General features: G+C 43.2%; 1 protein-coding gene across 1 annotated transcript; it reads left to right on the plus strand.

Moving 5' to 3' along the window:
* Positions 1-5,855: 5,855 nt before the first annotated feature.
* On the plus strand, positions 5,856-6,851 carry OR6S1 (olfactory receptor family 6 subfamily S member 1). Its single transcript, XM_075532379.1, has one exon. It carries the CDS (start codon positions 5,856-5,858, stop codon positions 6,849-6,851), a length of 996 nt encoding a protein of 331 aa, XP_075388494.1.
* The last annotated feature ends 14,164 nt before the right edge of the window (positions 6,852-21,015 follow it).

The raw sequence follows: 21,015 nt of genomic DNA on the forward strand, positions 1-21,015 counted from the left end.
GTATTTGAACAAGCAGCCATCTAAGTGAGGTGTTAACTAAATCCACATCGAAGAAGCACACCAGCCTGGGTGATCCAAAGATGATGATAACAAAATTCAAATATGATGAAGGGGGAAGTATCAGAGCTTAATTGTGAACACTCGGTTTGTAAAAGGCTATGGAGGACAGTGGGAGCCCAAAATCCATCTGCAGAGTGTCTAGCAAGCCTCCAATCCTATTGCCACATTCTTCTTCATAGAGTTCAGCTTCTCTGATGATTTGCTCCATGTACAGAGTGCGTAAGTATGATGAGAGGATACAACCCTGACACTTTTCCTGATTTTAAACCATGCAGAGTTCCTTTGTTCTGTTGACATAACCGTTTCTTTCTTTTTAAAAAAAAAACCAACATTTTATTGGGGGCTCATACAACTCTCATCACAATCCATACACACATCAATTGTGTAAAACACATTTGTACATCCGTTGCTCTAATTATTCTAAAAATATTTGCTCTCCACATAAGCCCCTGGCATCAGCTCCTCATTTTCCCCCTCCCTCCCCACTCCCCACTCCCTCATGATCCCTTGATAATTTATAAATTATCATTGTTTTTTCATCTTACACTGTCCCACATCTCCTTTTACCCACTTTTCTGTTGTCCATCCCCCAGGGAGGAGGTTATATGTAGATCCCTGTAATCATTTCCCCCTTTCTACCCCACCCTCCCTCCACTCTTTCTTTCTTTTAAGCAAAAGGGAAGAAATTTATTGGAGCCCATACGGGAAACTCTAGAGGGGCCCAGCATACCCTACTGTGTAGGCATGCCCAGCAAAGGGTCATACCATTCACTGTACCCCCATGTCCCAGAGGGACTCCCCATGAGCCGAGTCCTAAAGCCCCAGGACTGGCTGGGGGTGGGGATGTCTTTTTAAAAATTTTTATAACTGCTTCTTAACCCACAATCTTTAGCAAAATTTTGCTTGCATGTGATATTAGTGACACTGTTCTATAATTGGAGCATTCCATTGGGTCACCTTGCTTTGGAATGTGTACAAATATGAGTCTCTTCGAGTCACTTGGCCAAGTAGCTGTCTTCCAAATTTCCTGGCATAGATGAACAAGTGCTTCATTGGTTTGTTGAAACATTTCAGTTGGTATTCCATCAATTTCTGGAGTCTGTTTTTGACTAATTCTTAGGTCAGTTTAAAATTCTTCCTTCAATACCATTGGTTCTTATGTTAACTCCTGAAATAGTGGAGTGTCCACTAGTTCTTTTTGGTAGAGATGCTGTGCACTTTCTATCATCTGTTCATGCTTTCTGCATTATTCAATATTTGCCCAAAGAATCTCTTAATACTGCCATTTGAGGCTTGAATTTTTCTTGAGTTCTTTCATTATTTGAGAATGTTTTAATAATAAAGAAAACATCTTTTTCTAATACATTTTGCTTTCCTGCAAAACCCAGAAAGTTACCGTGATCAGGTCGGTTTGAAAATATGCCAAGCTGAATACTAACACTGTCATCAATTGGACAAATTATTATCTGATTTTCAAAAAGCACTTGACTTTGATCCATTTCTTGCTATGTGACCTTAAATCCTTATTGTTTAATTAATCTACAATTCAAATATGCTTTGTTAGTCCCCAGATCGCTTTGTGTTTCCTCCTTACTTAGACTTCTTCCCTTGACAAGGAACAGCTTCCGTTTGTAGCTTAGTTTGCTTTCTTGAGCTCAGCCAACCTGAACATTCTTCCAGGCTCTGCTATTACTCTTCCTCAGAATCCAAAGTTGTGACGCTTTCTGAGCCTCACCCAAGCCTGCTTTTATCCATTTTCTTTTCTCCAGGGGGCATGGAACTCAACCCAACAGCATTCCAGAGGGCCCTGTGTCCTCTTCCTCTCGGCTGAATCTTCACTGGTGTTTCTCACACAAGAGTAAGACCCCCTCAAGGCTGAGGCTTAGGTCATTCTCCTGAACAGACCAAGGACGAAGCACCTACTACCGTATGTACTGAGCACTGTGCTGGGGAAGAACTACTGCTGAAGGAGATCACGGTCTGGCAGGGGATCCCAACAAGAAAGCTGAGAATTGCAATGCAAAATATTCAGCGTTGAGACTGAGAGTAGTAGAACCTGCCAGGGCTGAGACAGAAAGGTGGGCAAGGTGGTGGAACTGAAGTGAAGAGAGCCTCTTAGAAGAACTGACATGTGCAAGGTTATGTTGGGTCTTGGAACAAGAGTAGCAGTAGATCACCTCTTGTCAGGGCCTGGGGTAAATACAAACAGAAAAACATAAACACGGATGCAGTATTCCAAGCATGTCTTGGAAGCGTGGAATCATGTATGCTATTAATAGAGTATAAAGTGCCAGGGTGGGAGAGTCACTAGAAAAAGTTAGATATGATGTAGAGAATCTTCTATCTTATCACACTATTGGGACTCCCATTACTGCAGAGCCCAGGAGCCAGGTGAGGGAGTCCCAATATCATTTGAAGTCCTCGGGGATGAGTCCTAATGCCTGTGTTTCTTGGGATGTAAACATTTCCCCCCAAGTGCCATGCAGGAGAAAGCTGGAGCCTGGTCATGACCTCCCACAGCTGGCCAGACTCCAATATTCCCTCTTTCTCCTCTTTTGTGTCCCTGCACTTGTGTAGCTGTGTGGTTTCGGGCGGTTGACAGATGAAGATACAAACATTCCTAGGCATCCCTCACTGAATGAAGTGACACCCACTTTTCATATTTGTCAGGCATGGGGGCTAGAGAATTTCCACTGAATTGCAGCTCTCTCTTGGGTCCTTTATAAATTATTTTCTCTAATTTTTTCTTTCACAGTCTCATCTTCTCGCCACCTGGGCCACTCTCCTCCGGAAAACGTTGCTGCTCGCTGCATGTCTCATGACTACATCGCAGCTATTTGGGAGTATCTTTGTTTGACACTTGAAGCAGTCTACCCTTCCATACAGATTGGTTAGAAAGGAATGCCTTCTCCCACCACCTTCTTCCTTGGGCTTGGGCAAATGCCAGGAGACAGGGAGCATGGAATCTAAAACAGGAACATTTATAACTTGCGCATAAAACCCATCAGCAGAAAGTGAAGGCGTGGCTTTAAAGGGATTTCTTTCAATCATCAGAGGATAAAGGAGCTATAGGTAAGTGTGTTGCCGTAAGTTTTTTTCCCCTAGATATGAAAAGAATGGCAAATTCCCTCCATATTTGCCCCCTTGCCCAGTATTGGGACCATTGTGAGCTAATTGCCCTTCATTGAATCGTGCCTGCGCCTGCCTAAATCACCCTGACGTTGTCAAAGATGCTCTTTCTCAAGAGGAGAAGCCCCGATGGTAGACCTGCTCACAGCTGCAAGAAGGGCGGGATGATTCAGGCTTTGTTGGATCAGAAAGAATAGCTTGTTTACCAAGGAGAAGAGGAACGCCTGAGGAATTAGGCCCGGGAGGACAGCACAGAGAAGAATCAGATTATTCAACTGTGTCCTATATTCCCAGGTGTTTTGCCCATCATTAGGAACCCCAAAGATGCCAGAGGATTGCCACAGCCTCACAGTGCAGAATATGGAAATAACTCCAGGAAAGGGCAGGACACCGAATCATCGAATAGGAGAGAATTCTTGTCTCCTCCCTTTCACCTTCTTGGAAAAATTAAAGGTATTCGGGAGTAGGTAGGAGGAATTTCTTTCATATTTAGGGCTGGGGCACATCTTTTTCTGTTTAAGATATACTTTTGGTCCAGTTTACTGGAAATGTGTTCATACAGAGGATTGAAAAAAATCCCTTTAAAAACTTAATCATTTTATTGGGAGCTCTTACAGATATCATAACATTTCATAGTTTAATTACATCAATGAGTATTGTACAATTGCTACCACAATCAGTTTCAAAATAGTTTCTTTCTTCTTGAACTCCTTGATATCAGCCCCCCTTCAGCCCCTCCCTCCCATCTTTCGACTACATTCTGTCTATCTGTGTGTCAGCCCAAACTGACTATGCTGCTTTTTCTCCACCGAAAACCTCGTCACCTCCTGGTAAATTCCTACTTACCTTTTAATCTTTACTTGAGACATTTAATGTCCTCCAAATCCTGTCTGTCTCTCTAAATCTCAATTTGGTCCTTTGTCCTGTGTGCCTCTTCCTCACTCCATGCTTACCTACAACATTCCCCCTGTCACATGCGTTAATTTTCCATCCTTCTCATTAGGCAGCGGAGATGTGAGGGTAGAGGTAATGTCTCCCTTACCTCAGAGTTATCAATACAGCATCTGGTACATCATAGGCACTAACGAAAAGCTGGTGCTGCAATTTCTGTAGATGCTAGAGGGAGTAAGACTGAATAAATCCGGAGAAAGAGTGGCCATAAAACTGCTTCCTCCTAGAGAAACGAGACAAACATTTCCATATTTCCAGATGGGATCCCAACGGTGAGAAACTGTGAGCCAAGAGCTTAAGGCTGATCAGGAACAAAGATTGTTGGGAATGATCGGGCTGAGAGAACACCAAGGCTCTCTAAAGTTACCTCTCGTGGGGGTCAGTGTTCTCCTAGTAGCTGAGGCATTTCTTTGAGACAACGTTTCAAAATATCAGTAATTTGGTTCTTTGAAGTAGGTACAGTGTCTCAGAAATGGAAGGATTCGAGTCAACAGGTATGGACTTCATTTCGGAGGACAGCAGTGAGTTTAGCCCAGAATTCATAATTCAGTCTCTGGTAAGGCATATAACACAATCAGAGCTTGCCAAGTAGCTCAGATTGGTATTTCAGCAGGAGCAACTATCACGGACGGAAAATGCTCAAGAGATTCAGCTTAATATTCCCCAGAATACTTAGCTTGAAGGTGGCACAAAGTGACGATGTGAACGTGGACTGACTTGGTGAATCAATACAGTATATTCCTATTTTTTTTCCCCACATCACAACTTTCTTTAAAAAGGCAACCATTTTGTGACAGGTCAAGTTCCGTGATAGCCTTAACTTGCTGGAGAAATGCTTCACGTAAAGGACAATTTTATTCAACAGGCATACTAATGGTCTAGATCCCAACTTAGCAATGGAAAGGCAAACAGTTCCTGGCTTTCTGACAGCTTTCCAAGGGTGGAGGCAGAGCCAAGACTAGAGCTTCTAAGCCTATCACCCTGGGGTGCTCTCTGCCGCCTCATTTGCCAACTAACATTTATCGGCCACCGATTATGTGGTGGAACCCCTTTAAAGCTCTTTGCATTTTTATTTCCACTCACTGCTTACAGAATTTTACAAATGAGAAGCACCGACAGAGTAAGTACCTTTTCCCAAGCTACCCAGCCATAAATGGAGCTGCTGGGATCCAAAGTGTGACTAACGTTCCGATCCTGATTGAATGTAACCATCTTCACAAATTTGCTTTATTCCTGATGTTTTTTTTTTCCAACTTAGATGCTCGGTGATAACGTTTTTTTCATTGCTGTCAAATTTTAGATTACACATCACTTGTCACGTTAATAGTTTCCACATGCACGATTCAGGGACACCTGGGACATAAATCATATTAGGCTACCAGGCAATATTTGTATGATAACAATGAAGTTTTACCATTTAAGATCGGAAAACAAGACACGTGGAGAGGGTGGTTCCTGGCATTTCCATACTATGCTTGAAAAAAGCTATCTTCTATTAAAGCTATGCTCTGTACAAGCTGCCTTTTATAGAAAGTGTGTGTTCTCCAGCTCTAAAATCGGAATATGCCCTCCAGTGCTTCAATCTTGCTAGAACCTGCGATTGGAGAAGGGATCTGTATAGGCCATCTCCCCATCAATGAAGTTACAGGGTGGTTCTGGAAGAACTTGCTCCGATGAAGAAAAATGTTCCCACTGTTGCACAGGTGAGAAAGAGAATGAGCCCGGGGGAGAACCAGACCGGCGGTGTGACCGAGTTCATCTTAGCGGGCTTCCCGACCCTCAACAGCACAAAGGCAGAACTGTTTTCGGTATTTCTTCTGGTCTATCTGCTGACTCTCACGGGCAATGTGCTGATTGTGGGCGTGGTTGGGGCTGATGCCCGCCTGCAGACGCCCATGTACTTCTTTCTGGGTAACTTGGCCTGTCTCGAGATCCTCTTGACTTCTGTCATCATTCCCAAGATGCTGAGCAACTTCCTGTTAAGCCAACACACCATTTCCTTCGCCGCCTGCATTACCCAGTTCTATTTCTATTTCTTTCTTGGGGCCTCGGAGTTCCTGCTGTTGGCGGTCATGTCTGTGGATCGCTACCTAGCCATCTGTCACCCTCTGCGCTACCCCTTGCTCATGAGTGCGGACGTGTGCTTTCGGGTGGCGTTGGCCTGCTGGATGGGGGGATTCCTCCCTGTGCTCGGGCCCACCGTGGCTGTGGCCCTGCTGCCGTTCTGCGGGCGCGATCCGGTGGTGCGGCACTTTTTCTGTGACAGTGGCCCACTGCTCCGCCTGGCATGCACCAGCACCAAGCGGCTGGAGCAGACGGACTTCATTCTGGCCTCCCTGGTGATCGTCTCCTCTCTGGTGGTCACTGCGGCCTCGTACGGCCACATAGTCCTGGCTGTGCTCCGCATCCCCTCTGCTTCCGGCCGCCACAAAGCCTTTTCCACCTGTACCTCCCACCTGATGGTGGTGACCCTCTTCTACGGAAGTGCCATCTTCCTCTATGTACGACCGTCACAGAGCGGCTCCGTGGAGACCAACTGGGCAGTGACCGTGGTAACGACGTTTGTGACACCACTGCTGAACCCCTTCATCTATGCCTTGCGCAACGGGCAAGTTAAGGAGGCCTTGAAGGACATGTTTAAGAAAGTGGTAGCAGACGGTTTGTGCCATCTTTTCCTTGCCAAGACGTTCAATAAGAAAGCAGGGAGGTGAACGTAAAGGTACCCAGTCACTCGTCTTGTGTCTAAGCGGGCCGGCTCCACTGTCACTCACATTCCCACGATCATGAATGTCACCAGATGATGGGGTTCTGGACCCTCTGAAAAGCTCCCAAGTCATCAGGTATATCCTTCTTTTCATAAAGGAAAGATTCCTTGATTCTATACTATAATTGACATAGTGTAATAATACACATATACCTGTATTATTATAGGTCATAATAATATGAACATTACATTCTAAGACCCTCTGACTGTGAGATCTTAACCTGAGGGTCCCTGATGACCTAGGCAGTATATTAAGGGTTCTCAAAAATTACATTCCCTACAGGTATGTACATCTTATGCATTTCATCATATATGAATTTGCTTAAGAAGAGGGTTCATAGTTTTAATACAGCTTTTAAAAAGAGCTCTGTACGACCTTACCTCAAAAGTTAAAGACTAATTAAAAGAGTCTTGCAATTATTTATGCAATTCAAGACTTTTAAGAAAATATTGCTTATACAAAAATTGAAAGCCAGTAGTTTGCCTGAATACTTTTGTATACTGTCCAGAATCAACATGCATTTATTATTGGGCAGAGAAGAGACAAAGTAATTTTCATAAAGCTGTGTTCACTTACTTCTCTGTGTAATCCAACATGCCTTTGAAAAATCAGATTAATGAGAAATGTAATGAGTAATATAACAATGTGTTTTTCTGTTGTACTTTATTACAGGAGATTAATTAAAGACATCTCCATTCCTTTTGTTACTGATTGTGTTCTTTTCATCTGTCCATCTTTTTATGTTTTTATATCATTGGCTTAAATCTTCCTTTGTTTTTAGTAAACTTGGATTTGCAATGTATCACTTTAATATCGGACATTTAGGAATATCAACTAATGGTGGACCTACCAAGAATGAGACTCTGTGGTAAATTTTATTACCTTATTGAACATTTGAAAAGTGAATGTGAATTTTTATTTGTAGCAAGCTTTGAAATATTGAAGGCAAACATTCACCCACCCAATCATTTATTTATTCATTCAACAAATGTTTATTAAGCACATTTGCTGAACACTGTGTTATATTAGCACATTTTAAAATGAACATGAAATGGTTCTAATGTCAAACAGTTTAGACACTGAGATTTGAATAATTCTAGGGATCATAAAGGGCTTACAAAACTACTGGAGATCATGCAAATATTGACTTATTCTTTTTATGGATTCTATTAGAAAAAAATTTCACAAAGGTTCTCATTCATTAAGTACTCACTAATCCTTTGTTGGAGTGTTTGTGCATAGGGAAATATATAAAAATAACAATCACATATAAAGTTATGCTATGTACCTGAAGGATAGAGTCACTGGGTCTGGAGACACAAGATAACAATCTCAGGGACACCAATGTCCATCTGCTACCTTAATACCAAACCTATAAATATATACACACAGATCTATCTCCCCATCCTCATATATAAATATATTTACATATGAACATGCCTGTATTGAGACCTCTATAAATGCCCTTTGCCTCCTAGTTCTTTCCTCTATTTCCTTTTACTTTCCTCTTGCCCCACTATCATGCTCAGCCTTCATGTGGGCTTCAGTAATTCCTCTCGGTTACATTGCCCTTGATCAAGCCCTACTAGGCTTCCTACACCCTCCTTGCCACCAGTTTTGGATCACTTGTTGTTCCCTTGTCCCTAGGTTTGTTAACACCGCTTCCTTTCCCCCCCACCTCCCCTTCTCCCATGTCTCCCCAGGAACCATTGGTCCTATTATTTTCTCCTCTAGATTGTTTATCCTGCCTATCTTATTTAGATAGACCTGCAAAGATAATATGCACAAAAACAAGACATAGCAAAACAAAGCAGCAAAAGAAAACAAAACAGCAACAACAAAAAAACTAATGACAAAAGAATAAGAAAAGCCTGTAAATAGTTCCAGGTCTGTTTGTTGACCTTTAGTAGTGTTTTCCGGTCTAGTCTGATGGTGTATCAGGCCCTGGCCACAAAGTTCATTTTTGGTATTCCCTGGGGACTTCCTTGCTCTGTTCCCCTTGCTGTTCTGTTGCAAACCCTGAGTGTTTTGCCTCGGTGTGGTGGGATCAGATCGGGTGCAGTTCCCACATTGTGTCTCCAGTGTTGTCCCCTGTAAGGCTGTGGGTCAGTGAGGGATGTCATGTCTAGTAGTGGGGCTGACCATATGGTTCTCTGTGCATTGGCTGCTCTGAGCAGGGATATTGTCCTCAAGGCTTGGTGGGCCAGGATGTGCTCCGCTCTCTCTTCCTGCCCCTTCTTTTGTTCCCATGTGCTCTGATCAGACATGTCCCTCTCCCTGAGCTGCAGCTTCAGTGCTGTCCTCTGAAGTAAATTCTTCTGCAGGGAGAGGTGACTGTCCGTGTAGTTGGGATTGAGGCCGGTCTTTTAAACTTCTCCACTGGTTCCCTGCTTCACGCAGGTATGTTCCATTCGCATCTTGGATTAAAGCTCTTCGTTATACACATATGTGTGTCTATGAATTTGTTTCTCTAGTCTACCCAGACTAACACAACTATGTTTCTCTCAAATTCACCCAGTTCTCCCTGTTCCCACCACAACCAGATTGATATTTTCAAAAGCAAATGTGATTCTGTAGCACACAGCTACTCAAACACTGGCCACTTACATTTTCCCATTGGCCTTGCATTGTGTTAAGATAAATTCTGGAATCTGAATGATAACTTATAAAGCTTTGTATGTTCTATTCCCTGCCTAACCACCGAGTATGCTCTCATCACCTCCTCTGTACCACCGTGCTTCAGCTTGTCTTCCACTTAGCTCCCCTCTCTTACCACAAATGCATTTGCAGGCACTTTATTTTTCAGAAGTTCAAATTTCTTCTCAAACAGTACATTCATTATAAGACTTCCATCGCTTCCATTTAGGTGTAGGTCAGGTGTGTCTGCTATAACCCACAGGGGGCTGCCTTCCTTTGCTCTGGAGCCGTTATGTCCTCTTTCTCTCACAGCTTTAATTATGTATTACTACCCTCTCAACTCTCAACTCCACCGGAATAGGAGGAATGCATTTAATGTTCACCATTTTACTTTACAAGTTAGTACATAGGAGGCACTCAGTCATTATTGAGGAAAGGAATGTGGAGCACAAAGAAGAGCTAAATGAGTTATGACTGTAGGTGTGGAGAAGGCTCAGCCATCTGGCACGTGTGCTACATTTCAAAGAGCATTTCAACAGGCGAGGAGGTAGAAAGGGGGCTGTTGAACAGACACTGAGGTCTGATTTTATATATATATATATATATATATATATATATATATATATATATATATATATATAATGTATTTGATAATATGTGTTTTTTCCCAGAAATATCAAGAAGTCAGGCCTGGCTTGATCACAAAAGAGGCACAAAAAAAGGTGTTAGAAAATTAGATTAGAAAAGAAGCTTAGGGCCCAATTACAAATGACTTTGAAACTTATTATACAGACATAAAAAATAGGGGAAAACTGAAGAAGTCCATAATATCCTCAAATTTATGTTTTCTAAAATAAACTCTAATTGCAGTGTAGAAAAATAGGGATAGGGGGAAATGAAATAGAAGTAAAAGGAGAATTATGATTTCATTGTAATATGTAATGTGAGAGATAAGGCCTGAATATAGCATTCATAATGATGATGAAATGAGAAGAAAAGAATGCTCTTATTAGATATTCTGAAAAATATTGTTATAAAACATAATAAACTAATTGTAGCCAATAGAATCCAAATATAAATATATATAAATATATATAAATATATATAAATTATGACCAAGTGGGATTTATACCAGGTTCAAGGATGCTTCAACATTAGAAAAAGAATCAATGGGATTCACTATGTAAATAAAACAAAGGAAAACAACCATATGATCATATTTTTTTTAAAGCAGAGAAGGCATTTGACAAAATTCAACACCCATTTTTGATAAAATACACTCAACAAAACAGAAATAGAAGGAAAATTCCTCAACGTGATTTAGAGTATAGACACAACGTTAATGGCCAGCATTATTGTCAATGGAGAAAAACTGAAAGCTTTCACCTAATGAATAGGAACCAGACAAAGATACCTTTAATCACTACCCCTTTTCCATATTGTGCTGCAAATCTTAGCCAGAGCTAAGATATTTCATCCAGCCTATCTTATTTAGACAGACCTGCGGAGATAATAACATGCACAAAAATAAGACAGAGTAAACCAAGCAACAAAAGAAAACAAAGCAACAACACCAAAAAGCCAATGACAAAAACACCCAACTACAACAACAAAAAAGAAATGCATGTAGTTAGTTCAAGGACTGTTTACTGGCTTTTAGGAGTGTTTTCTGGTCAAGTTTGATGAGGTGTCAAGCCCTGGCCCCAAAGTCTATTTTTGGTATTCCCTGGGGACTTTGTTGCTCTGTTCCCCTTGCTGTTTTGTTCCATGCTCTTAGTGTTTTGCCTCGGTGTAGTGGGATCTGATGGATGCAACTCCCACACTGCGTCTTCAGTGTTGTCCCTGTAGGGCTATGGGTCAGTGAGGGATGTCCTGTCTCAAGTGAGGTCGGCCATATGGTCTTCTCTGTTGATTGGCTGGTCTAAGTGGGAACATTGTCTCAAGGCTTGGTGGGCCAGGATGTGCTCCGCTCTCTCTTCCTCCCCTTTCTTTTGCTCCCATGTGCTCTGATCAGACATGTCCCTCTCCCTGAGCTACAGCTTCAGTGTTGTCCTCTAAAATAAATTCTTCTGGTGGGAGGGACAGATGTCCATGTCTTTGCGATTGGGGCCAGCCCCTCAGACCTCTCCACTGGTTCCCTGCTCCATGCCAGTATGCTGCATTCACATCTTGGAGCACTGGGTTGAAGTCTGCTCCCTCTTTCCATGTGGAGATATAAACAATACCCTCCCCTTGGGTGGTTTAGTGCCCTGTTCCCCTGCTACCCATTTCTTTTCTTTTCTGTTTTTCCTTTCCCCCATCCTTTTTAGTTGGCTACCATATGTATACCTGGATTTGGTCTGGTCCCTGCCATACTACCTGGTCCTCACCCCAGGAATGTTTGTGTACAGTAGCTTTTTCCCTTTGTCCCATTTGCATTTTTAAGCTTACTTCAGTGGACTCATGTTGTGCTTGTCCTTTTGTGCTTGGCTTACTTCGCTTAGCATAATTTCCTCCAGTTGTTCCCATGCAGCAATGTGCTTCATAAATTCATCACTGCTTTTTAGCGATGTGTAGTACTCCATTGTATGTATATACCACAGTTTTTAAAAAATTATTATTATTTTTGGCCAGGTTTTAAAAAAAATCTTTTTATTGGGGCTCATAAGGCTCTTATCACAGTCTGTACATACATCAATTGAGCAAAGCACCCTTATACATTCGTTGCACTCATCATTCTCATAATTCACCTTCCACTTGGGTTCCTGGAATCAGCTCGGTTTGTACTACAGTTTTTAATCCGTTCGTCGCTTGATGGAAATTTGGGTTGTTTCCAATGTCTTGCCATTGTGAACTGTGCTGCAATGAACCTTGGAGCACAGATGTCTGGCCGTGGTTTGTTTCTTGCCTCTCCTGGGTATATGCCCAGTAGGGGGATTGCTGGGTCATATGGTAGTTCGATTTTCATCTGTTTTAGATATCGCCAGATCAATTTCCATAGAGGCGGTACATACCTACAGTCCCACCAGCAGTGAATGAGAGTTCCTGTCTCCCCATAGTCCCTCCAATACTTGTTGCTTTCTGATTTTTTGAATTGGGCTACCTTTAAGGGTGTCAGGTGGTACCTCATTGTTGTTTTAATTTGCATTTCTCTTATGGCTAACGATCGGGAACATTTTCTCATATGCTTATTGACCATGTGGATTTCTGCCCCTGTGAAACTTCTGTTCAGGTCCTTTACTCACCTCTTCAGTGGGCAATTAGTATTATTTTCTTTTTGGAAGCTAGCAGAGTATTAGATTTTAGTAATAAGGCCTTTGTCTGATGTGTCATTGCTAAAGATGCTTTCCCAGTCTGTGGACTCTCTTATTACTCTCTTGGTGAATTCTCTCCATGTACACAGGTGTTTTATCTTCAGTATATCCCACTTGTCAATTTGTGCCTCCTCTGTGTTTGTGTCCTTCTCTGTTTCTGATAGCCTATGTATTCCTTGTGCCAAAGTTCTCAAGTTGCTCCCAATTCCCTCATTGATGGCCCTAATAGTTTGGGGTTTTACCTCAAGGTCTGTGAGCCACCTTGAGTTTATTCTTGTGCTTGGAGTGAAATAAGGGTCTTGCTTCATTTTTCTGTAGGTAGATATCCTTTTTTCCAGCATCACTTGTTGAAGAGGGCATTTTCTTTCCATTTGATCTTTTTGGTTCCTTATCAAAGATCAGTTGTCTGTATTCTGATGATTTTATTTCTGTATTTTCAGTCCTACCATGCCTAAAGAAGTGGAAAAACTAATCATCAACTTTCTATGGAAAGGAAAGGGTCCTAGAATAAACAAAACATTGCTAAAGTAGGAGATCTCTCACTTCCTGATCTCAAAACCTACTATACAACCATGGCAGTTACAATCACCTGGTTCTGGTATAATCATGGGCACATAGACAATTGTAACAGAAATGAGAAACCACAAGTTAATCAGCTGATCATTGACAAAGGGCTGAAGTACACTAACTGGTGGAGGAGACAGTCTCTTTAACAAATGCTGTTGAAGACCCATATATCAACCTGCCGAAGAAGTAAACAGAACCTGTATGACACCAATACAAAAACAATCTCCAGGTAGTTCAAAGCGTGGCATGTAAAACCTAGCACTATTTAAAGGTTCATCAGTGAAAAACTAAAAACAAATGTAGGGTCTCTGATCCACGACAAACACACTATCACACACAACTGAAAACACACAGAAGAAGTAAAACTAAATGATTGGAACTTCATTAAAATTAGATGACTTAGGTGCATTAAAAGATTTCACCCAAAAGAGTAGAAAGGAAACCCACAGACTAGGGGTAAAAGTCCGGGCAATGACATATTGAACAAAGGATTGATCTCTAAAATGTATAGAAAACCTCAACAAGAAAAAGACAGGTAATCCAATTTTTAAATGGGCAGAGGACATGAACAAACACTTCACCAACGATGGCATTCAGGCGGCCAACACACCTTTGAAGAAACGAAAGTTGAGAACCAAAACGTCGGTGGTGGTTGTGGTTAGGCACGCTGGCGTCAGCGCCCACTCACAGCCACCGATGGACAGCAGAAGGAAGCACTGCCGGTCTTGTGCCATTGTCGCAATTGTCCTCATGTGTGAGGCCTCTCTATGTCAGTCCATCTTGTCGATGGTCTTCTTTTTCACTCCCCCGCTACCTTACCAAGCCTGATGACCTTCTCCAGGGACTGGTGTCCCCTAGCGACATGTTCAAAATATGTGAGATGAAGTCTCACCATCCTTGCCTCTAAGGAGGACTCTGGCTGCATTTCTTCCAAGACCGACTTGCTTGTTCTCTTGGCCGTCCATGGTACTTTCAACATGCTTCCACAGCACCGCAATTCAAACACATCGAATGTTCCCAACTTTCACACACATTTGAAGCAACTAAAAATACCATGGCTTGTGTCAGACACATCTTAGTCCTCCAAACACTATTCTTGCTTTCCAACCCCTTCACGAGGTCTCATACAGCAGACTGAGTCCATGCAAAGCGCTGTTTGATTTCCTGACCACTGTTTCAGCACATAAGGGAGACGTACATCAAAACGATAATGAAATCGCCTCTCAACCTGGCATTAATGACAAGGAACCATGGTGGCATAATGGGTACATGTTGGGCTGCTCACCACTAGCTGCTCTAGTCTCCGAAACCCACGCAAGCAGGTCTACCCTGTTCTATAGAGTCCCTATGCGTTGAAATCGAGCGTGGGGATGAGGTCAAAGGAAATGCACCAACTAGAACAGGATGTTGATCGTGTGAAAAATGTAATCAGTGCCATTGATCATGAAGTATAGAAACAGTGCAATGAGAATAGGTTGTTGTTGTTCTTAAGCTTCTAATAGAGATAAATCATTGCTCAAATACCATTTTTTGCTGAGAGTAGGTTTTGTTGTGTATATTTTCACCAGAAGAACATTAAAAAAAGAAAGATAAAGTCTAACCTGTTTAGAAGCCTGTTTTCCTGGTATGCTGCATTATTTAGACTGCCTCAAGGCACAGTACTCGTTTCCCTGTCATCATGGCTACCAGATGCTCTGGCTCTGGACCAATCAAGTGCAAGGCTGCGTGAGCTTCATGATTCATGTAGAAAGTTGCGCACCTGTGCGACACTTCCCTGTAGCACCTCTCTTCAAACCTTCACCCTCTGAATTCAACACGTGGGGATCTTTCATTATGCCTTAGTAAATCTTTCTCCTAGCACCTCCTACTGGTCACTCCGTTCCTGCTTTGGTTTTAATCTGCCTCTTTAGAGGGCAAACTCCACGAAGGCAGTGGCTACATCTCAGAGGTCTTCGCATCTTCAGTTCTCAGCCTAAAGCCCAGCCCATAACCTAATACCAGTTTGAGTGAATGAATGTCCCTGCATCTGCTCTTTCTGCACAACCCTCCGTCTTGGTGAAGGGTGCTGGCAAGGAAAAGACACCCAACTTTTATGACCCGCATCATCCTAGATACCCCTTCTCTTTGACCCATGTCCCCCAACCCACTAGTGCACGGATCACGCAGACCACTAAGATTTATGTCTTCCTAGCAGTTCTGAAATAGAAATCCTGTCCATTCTTGCTGCTAGTATCTCAGACCCTCAGCGTTTCCATTGGACCCTTGCAATAATCTCCACTCTGGTTCTTTTTATTTCACCTTCTGTTCTTCTGGTATAGTAACAGCATGAACATGCAATCACTTCTTACCCTCAGGAGATACTCATGGCCCACAGCATAAAGTCCAGAACTTTGGGGGATGGCAGAGACCGCCCTCGACCATCCATTCACTTCTTACCTTGAACATTATTTCTCCATTTCACCCCTACACATACGGTCCAGTTAGCATCTATCTGTAGATTTAAAATGAGCTTTGTTGTTGTTGGTAGGTACCCTTGAGTCCGTTTTGATCCATTGCGACCCTATGCACAACAGAACAAAACACTGCCCGGTCCTGAGCCATCCCCGCTATTGCTCCCATGCTCGAGTCCTTGGTACAGCCACTGTGTCAATCCATCTCACTGAGGGCCCTCTCTTTTTCGCTGCCTCTCTACTTTACAAGCATGATGTCCTCCTCTAGTAAGATGTAACTGAGGCACAGTAAGCCGCACACATTTAAGATGTACAATGTGGTAAGTTTTGACGTATTATGCACCCGTGAAATCATCACAAGCCTGACCTCACCTCATCTCTCTTTCCATGCAGGACACCTACTCCTCTGCTTTCGGTTACTATAGCCCAGTGTGATCCAGGTATTTCTCTCAGCAGGCCCTCTGGAACGGGGTGCTTGCTTCCTTTGAGGGCTGTTTGCACTCTGGTGATGTGGACTTTTATTTTAATCCTTAAAGGGATAAACTAGGTGAGGCTCATCCTGGGATCTGAAACCAGGGTCTCTCCCAACCAAAGCAAGAACCACGCCATTAGACCAATGAACCCGGATCTTAACCAAAGTTCCCTTTATTTACTGTAAACATGTTAACACCTCAGTTGCATCTAGATATTTAAGGATATTTTGTATTTCCCTCCAAGTCCAGAGATTCCATATCCCAAGAGCATTGAACCTGAGGGCTTTTTTAATTTAAAGAAATCTATTAGGGGCTCATACAACTCTTATCACAATCCATACACACATCAATTGAATAAAGCACATTTGTACATTCATTGCCCTCATCATCCTCAAAATATTGGCTCTCCACTTAAACCCCTGGCATCAGCTTCTCATTTTCCCCTCCCTCCCCGCTCCCCTCTCCCTCATGAACCCTAGATAATTTATAAATCATTGTTGTGTCATATCTTGCACCATCTGACATCTCCCCTCACCCATCTTTCTGTTGTCCATCCCCCAGAGAGTAGGCTTATGTAGATCCCTGTAATGGGTTCCCCCTTTCCACCCTCCTGGGAACCTGGGGAGTTCAAAAGCTAGGAGCCAAAGTTCTTGCTGGAAAAGTCATTTCAAAGTGTAGGCTGAACTGCAAAGGTCTAAGCTTTGGACATGTTAAGAGAGACCAGTCCTCCAAAACAAAACAAAAAACAAAAATATTGTTGAGAACAAGGTGGGTCGCAGCAGAGAGCCCAAACCCATCTGTAGACAATAGGAAATGCCCTCACAGAAGGGTCACAAGGAAAGGATGAGTCACCCGGGGTGCAGTAGAGCACCGATGAAACAAACACACAATATCCCCGAGGTCCTTTGAGGCTTCCTCACCCCCCACTGTCATGACTCCAGTTCTGCCTTTGAGTTCTGGCTAGACCAGAGCTTGTACACTGGTAAAGATAAGAGCTCACGAAACATGGAATCCAGGACAGATAAACTCCTCAGGAACAGAAACGAGAGTAGCGATACCAGAAGGGTAGGGGGAAGGGGAAAAAGGGGGAACCGATCACAATAATAGACACTTAATCCTCCCCCTTCCCTCCGTGGGATAAACAACAGAAACGTGGGCAAAGGGAGGTAGCGGATGGTGTAAGATATGAAAACAATAATAATTTATAATTTTTCAAGGGGTCATGAGGTAGGGGAAGGGAGGAGGGGAGGGAAAAAAGAGGACCTGATACCAATGGCTCAAAGAGAAAGTAAATGTTTAGAAAATAATGATGGCAACATGTACAAATATGCTTGATACAATTGATGTATGTAATGCTCTAAGATCTGTAAGAGCCTCCAATAAAATGATTTTTTTAATTAAAAAAACCTTGGGGGGAAAAATCTTGTTCACTGAAACATATGAGAGAGAGAGAGAAAGTCCCTGGAAAAGGACTCACCGAGATGGATTGACACACTGGCTGCAACCATGGGCTCAGGCATGGGAACAATTGTGGAGGTGACGCAGGACCAGGCAGCGTTTCATTCTGTTGGTTGTGCATGCGGTGGTCGTGGGCCGGGATTGATTTGAAGGCACCTAAGAATAACAGAAAGCTTTTGCAAAGGAGCATGCACAGTGGAATCAATCCTTCCTGTGATTCGTAGTCTAGTTTGGGCCTGGCCATTTATAAAGAAGCACTCTCTCTAATATAAATCCCTTCAATTTGTAATTGTTGAATAAGCTTTATTTAGACAAGCTGACTTGTTAAGGTTTACTGAAGGTAAGGAATTCTGTGTTAAACCACTTATGTCAGGTTGGTCCCATGGCTCAGTGGTTAAAGCACTAGCCTTGGAAACCAGGGATCATGAGTTCAAGTTCCACTGGGGCCTGGGTAGAAACAAGAGGGCCTTTCCTTATGGTTTTTTGAAAAGGTAAATTGTCTCTGTTTGGTTTTATTGGTTTATTGAAAAAGATGAATTGTCTTTCTGTTTGGTTTTATTGCACTGCAGAAACAAATTTGGTGAAGCAAGGGAGCCACAATGAATGATCTTTCTATTAAAGTCAGAACCTGGAAATTCGGGATGAAGGAACATATTGCCAAAAATTTTTTTTAAAAGACAGAGAGAGAGAAAGAACATATAGCCACATCTCTTAGGGAGAAAGGTAAGAGTTACACTTCAGAAAATGGGGCAGAAACGAGATGGCGCAGATCTCTTGGATGATCTATCCCTCTGTGTTTGCAGAAGAACAGATGAACTTCACCTGCCCAGTACCCAGCACCTCCTGCAGGCTTGGGAGTGTGGGGCTGAGAGCTCTTCACTTCCTTTCCACCACCCACCTGGCACAGCACTTTCTCCTACAGCAAGAAATGGTGAGCAGTCAAGGCCAGCGACAGGCATAGACATCCTAATCCAGGTGGTTTCAGCTTGGCCTGCACCTGCATTTTCTCAGTGCCTCCAGTATCTTGCTGGGATTTGGTTCTATAAGGAGCCCCGCACTCTGGAAACCTCTTGAGCTATGTTCTGGAAATAGATCTCGATTAATTCAGCACAGCACCCAGCTAGTGTCTCACTAGCTGCTTATATAGATACAATAAATCAACAGATAAATAAATGAATGAATGAACAAATAGTAATCCTGTGCTATATGAAGATGTCTTTCGTTGTCCTTCAATAGCTCAGCGTGCAGGGTGAGGAGTTGTGGTGGTTGGCCTGTGGTAATTTTTAGGCTTTCTGGTTTGATTCCAACTTGGAGGGAGTGCCATATAATTTTTCGTCAGCACTTTCTCCTCATTTTCCTTCAGGGTTTAGCCCCCTAACCTGAAATGAAACACTTATTTTCAGGCTGTTTTCTGCCTCTGAGCCAACATCTTGCTTGTTGGTTTTGTGAACAGTGATTTGGCTCTCTCACATGATCTGGGTTAAAGGCACTTGTTTGGGATTTAAATCCATCTCTTACTCTCTATGTTTAGTTAGAATTGTTTAGACACCTGATGACGTTCTTCCTTCATCCTTATCCTGTTTCATTGTTGTGAATACACCTATTGGGGAATCGGGGGCTTAAGGAGAAATTCCTATTGTAGAAAGGCCTGCCCTTCAGAAGATACAAACAAATAAACAGAATAAGCATCGAGGGTGCTGTTGACCAAAGAGGCTGAGGAGTAAAGCAGTACATAGGGATCAGCCCAGAGTGGTGATTTGTGCTCCATTGGCTTGTACAGAGAGGATGCTGGCAAAAGGCCATATCGGGAGGGAGGAACTGAACAAAAACCTGGCTTCAGACCCCTTTGTGTGGCCATACTAGAGGCCTTTCTCTAAGCAGATTAAAAAAAAACAAACACAAACGCACATGAAGATGCCTGGCCTCTGTGAGTGAGTGTGCAGGGAACAAAGTCTGGTCAAATCCCAGGAGAGAGATGACCAGAAACAGACCGTTATTGAACCTCTGGATAAAGGATTACATTTTAGGACATAAGAAAAAACAGAGAAACATGGAAAGAGATAGAATCGTTCTGTAGATAAAAGAAAGCAGGTAACATGGAGATTATGCAAAGAAGGAATTTTATAGAAAGACTAGCGTTGAAAGAGCAGCTGGGCCAAATCCATGAGTACCGAGTACTGCTTGTAGCTAACAGGGGCTGCGATGGTTGAAAAGGGCACTGAGACAGCCATTGTAAGAGGACCTCACTAAGTGGACCCTGCACAAGCTCTGTCCTCTTTCCCCGCCGTTTCCAAGCTAAGGAGGTTTACCGGAAGAGGGTGAGTAAGGCAATAGGCACAACAGCACACCTCTCTGGGTCTGACGCACAGGGTTAGGCAAGAATCAACTTCAAAGTGTTTTGAAATCACAAGTCCACCTGCCAAATAAAATTCCAAATAACTGAATTTATTTCTTCCTCCCCCCGCCAAAAAAAATTCCCGCTTTCACCTGCCTCACTCTGGTGCAGTTAACCCGCTTGTCTGCTAACAGCACAGGTTGGAGATTTGGGTCCATCCAGGTTGACTAGGAAGAAAGGCCTGGCGTCAGTTCTGCTCTGATACACATGGGGGTTGTTGTATGAGGCAGAATCAACACACACACACACACACACACACACACACACACACACACACACACACCCGACAAAGTAATGAAACCTGAATAGGAACGTGAGGCCGGCTTTCTGCATTCATTCACTCATTCATTCGTCAAACTGGGTTACAAAGTAATGTGGTTAGAAACCCAACTAAGGGTGCTGGCACGCAGAGCCGCCATTCCTAACCCAGTGCTGACGGTGCCTGATGGAGATGGCACTTCCCGGAAAGCCTGCCAGATGCAGACGGAGCGAACGCAGTCCCTGGTCACCAGCAATGCTGGCCGAGGAAGCTCGAAGGCGTTCCGTGAACAGAAACACTAGACAGGCGTGCAAACGCAAGGAGCGTCCGGAGATCGCAGCCCGCGGAGGGAAAGGGTAAGTCAGCGGAGGTCGGTCCGCTGAGCCTCTGATTCGTAAACAACCGATGACAGAGTGGAAGACCCGTTTAACCGCGCGCAGAAAACTGGCGGAGGGGCTTGACAGCTGGTAGTCCATCAGCGTGCGGTAGTAGTGGGAAAGAACTTGACGTTCCAGTAATTGCCCTCTTAATCAAGTTCTTTAGCACTGCGAACCTGTGGCTAGACTAAAATGTAACAC

The sequence above is a fragment of the Tenrec ecaudatus genome, chromosome 14 (genome assembly GCF_050624435.1).
Source record: "Tenrec ecaudatus isolate mTenEca1 chromosome 14, mTenEca1.hap1, whole genome shotgun sequence".
Classification (NCBI taxonomy): Eukaryota; Metazoa; Chordata; class Mammalia; order Afrosoricida; family Tenrecidae; genus Tenrec; species Tenrec ecaudatus.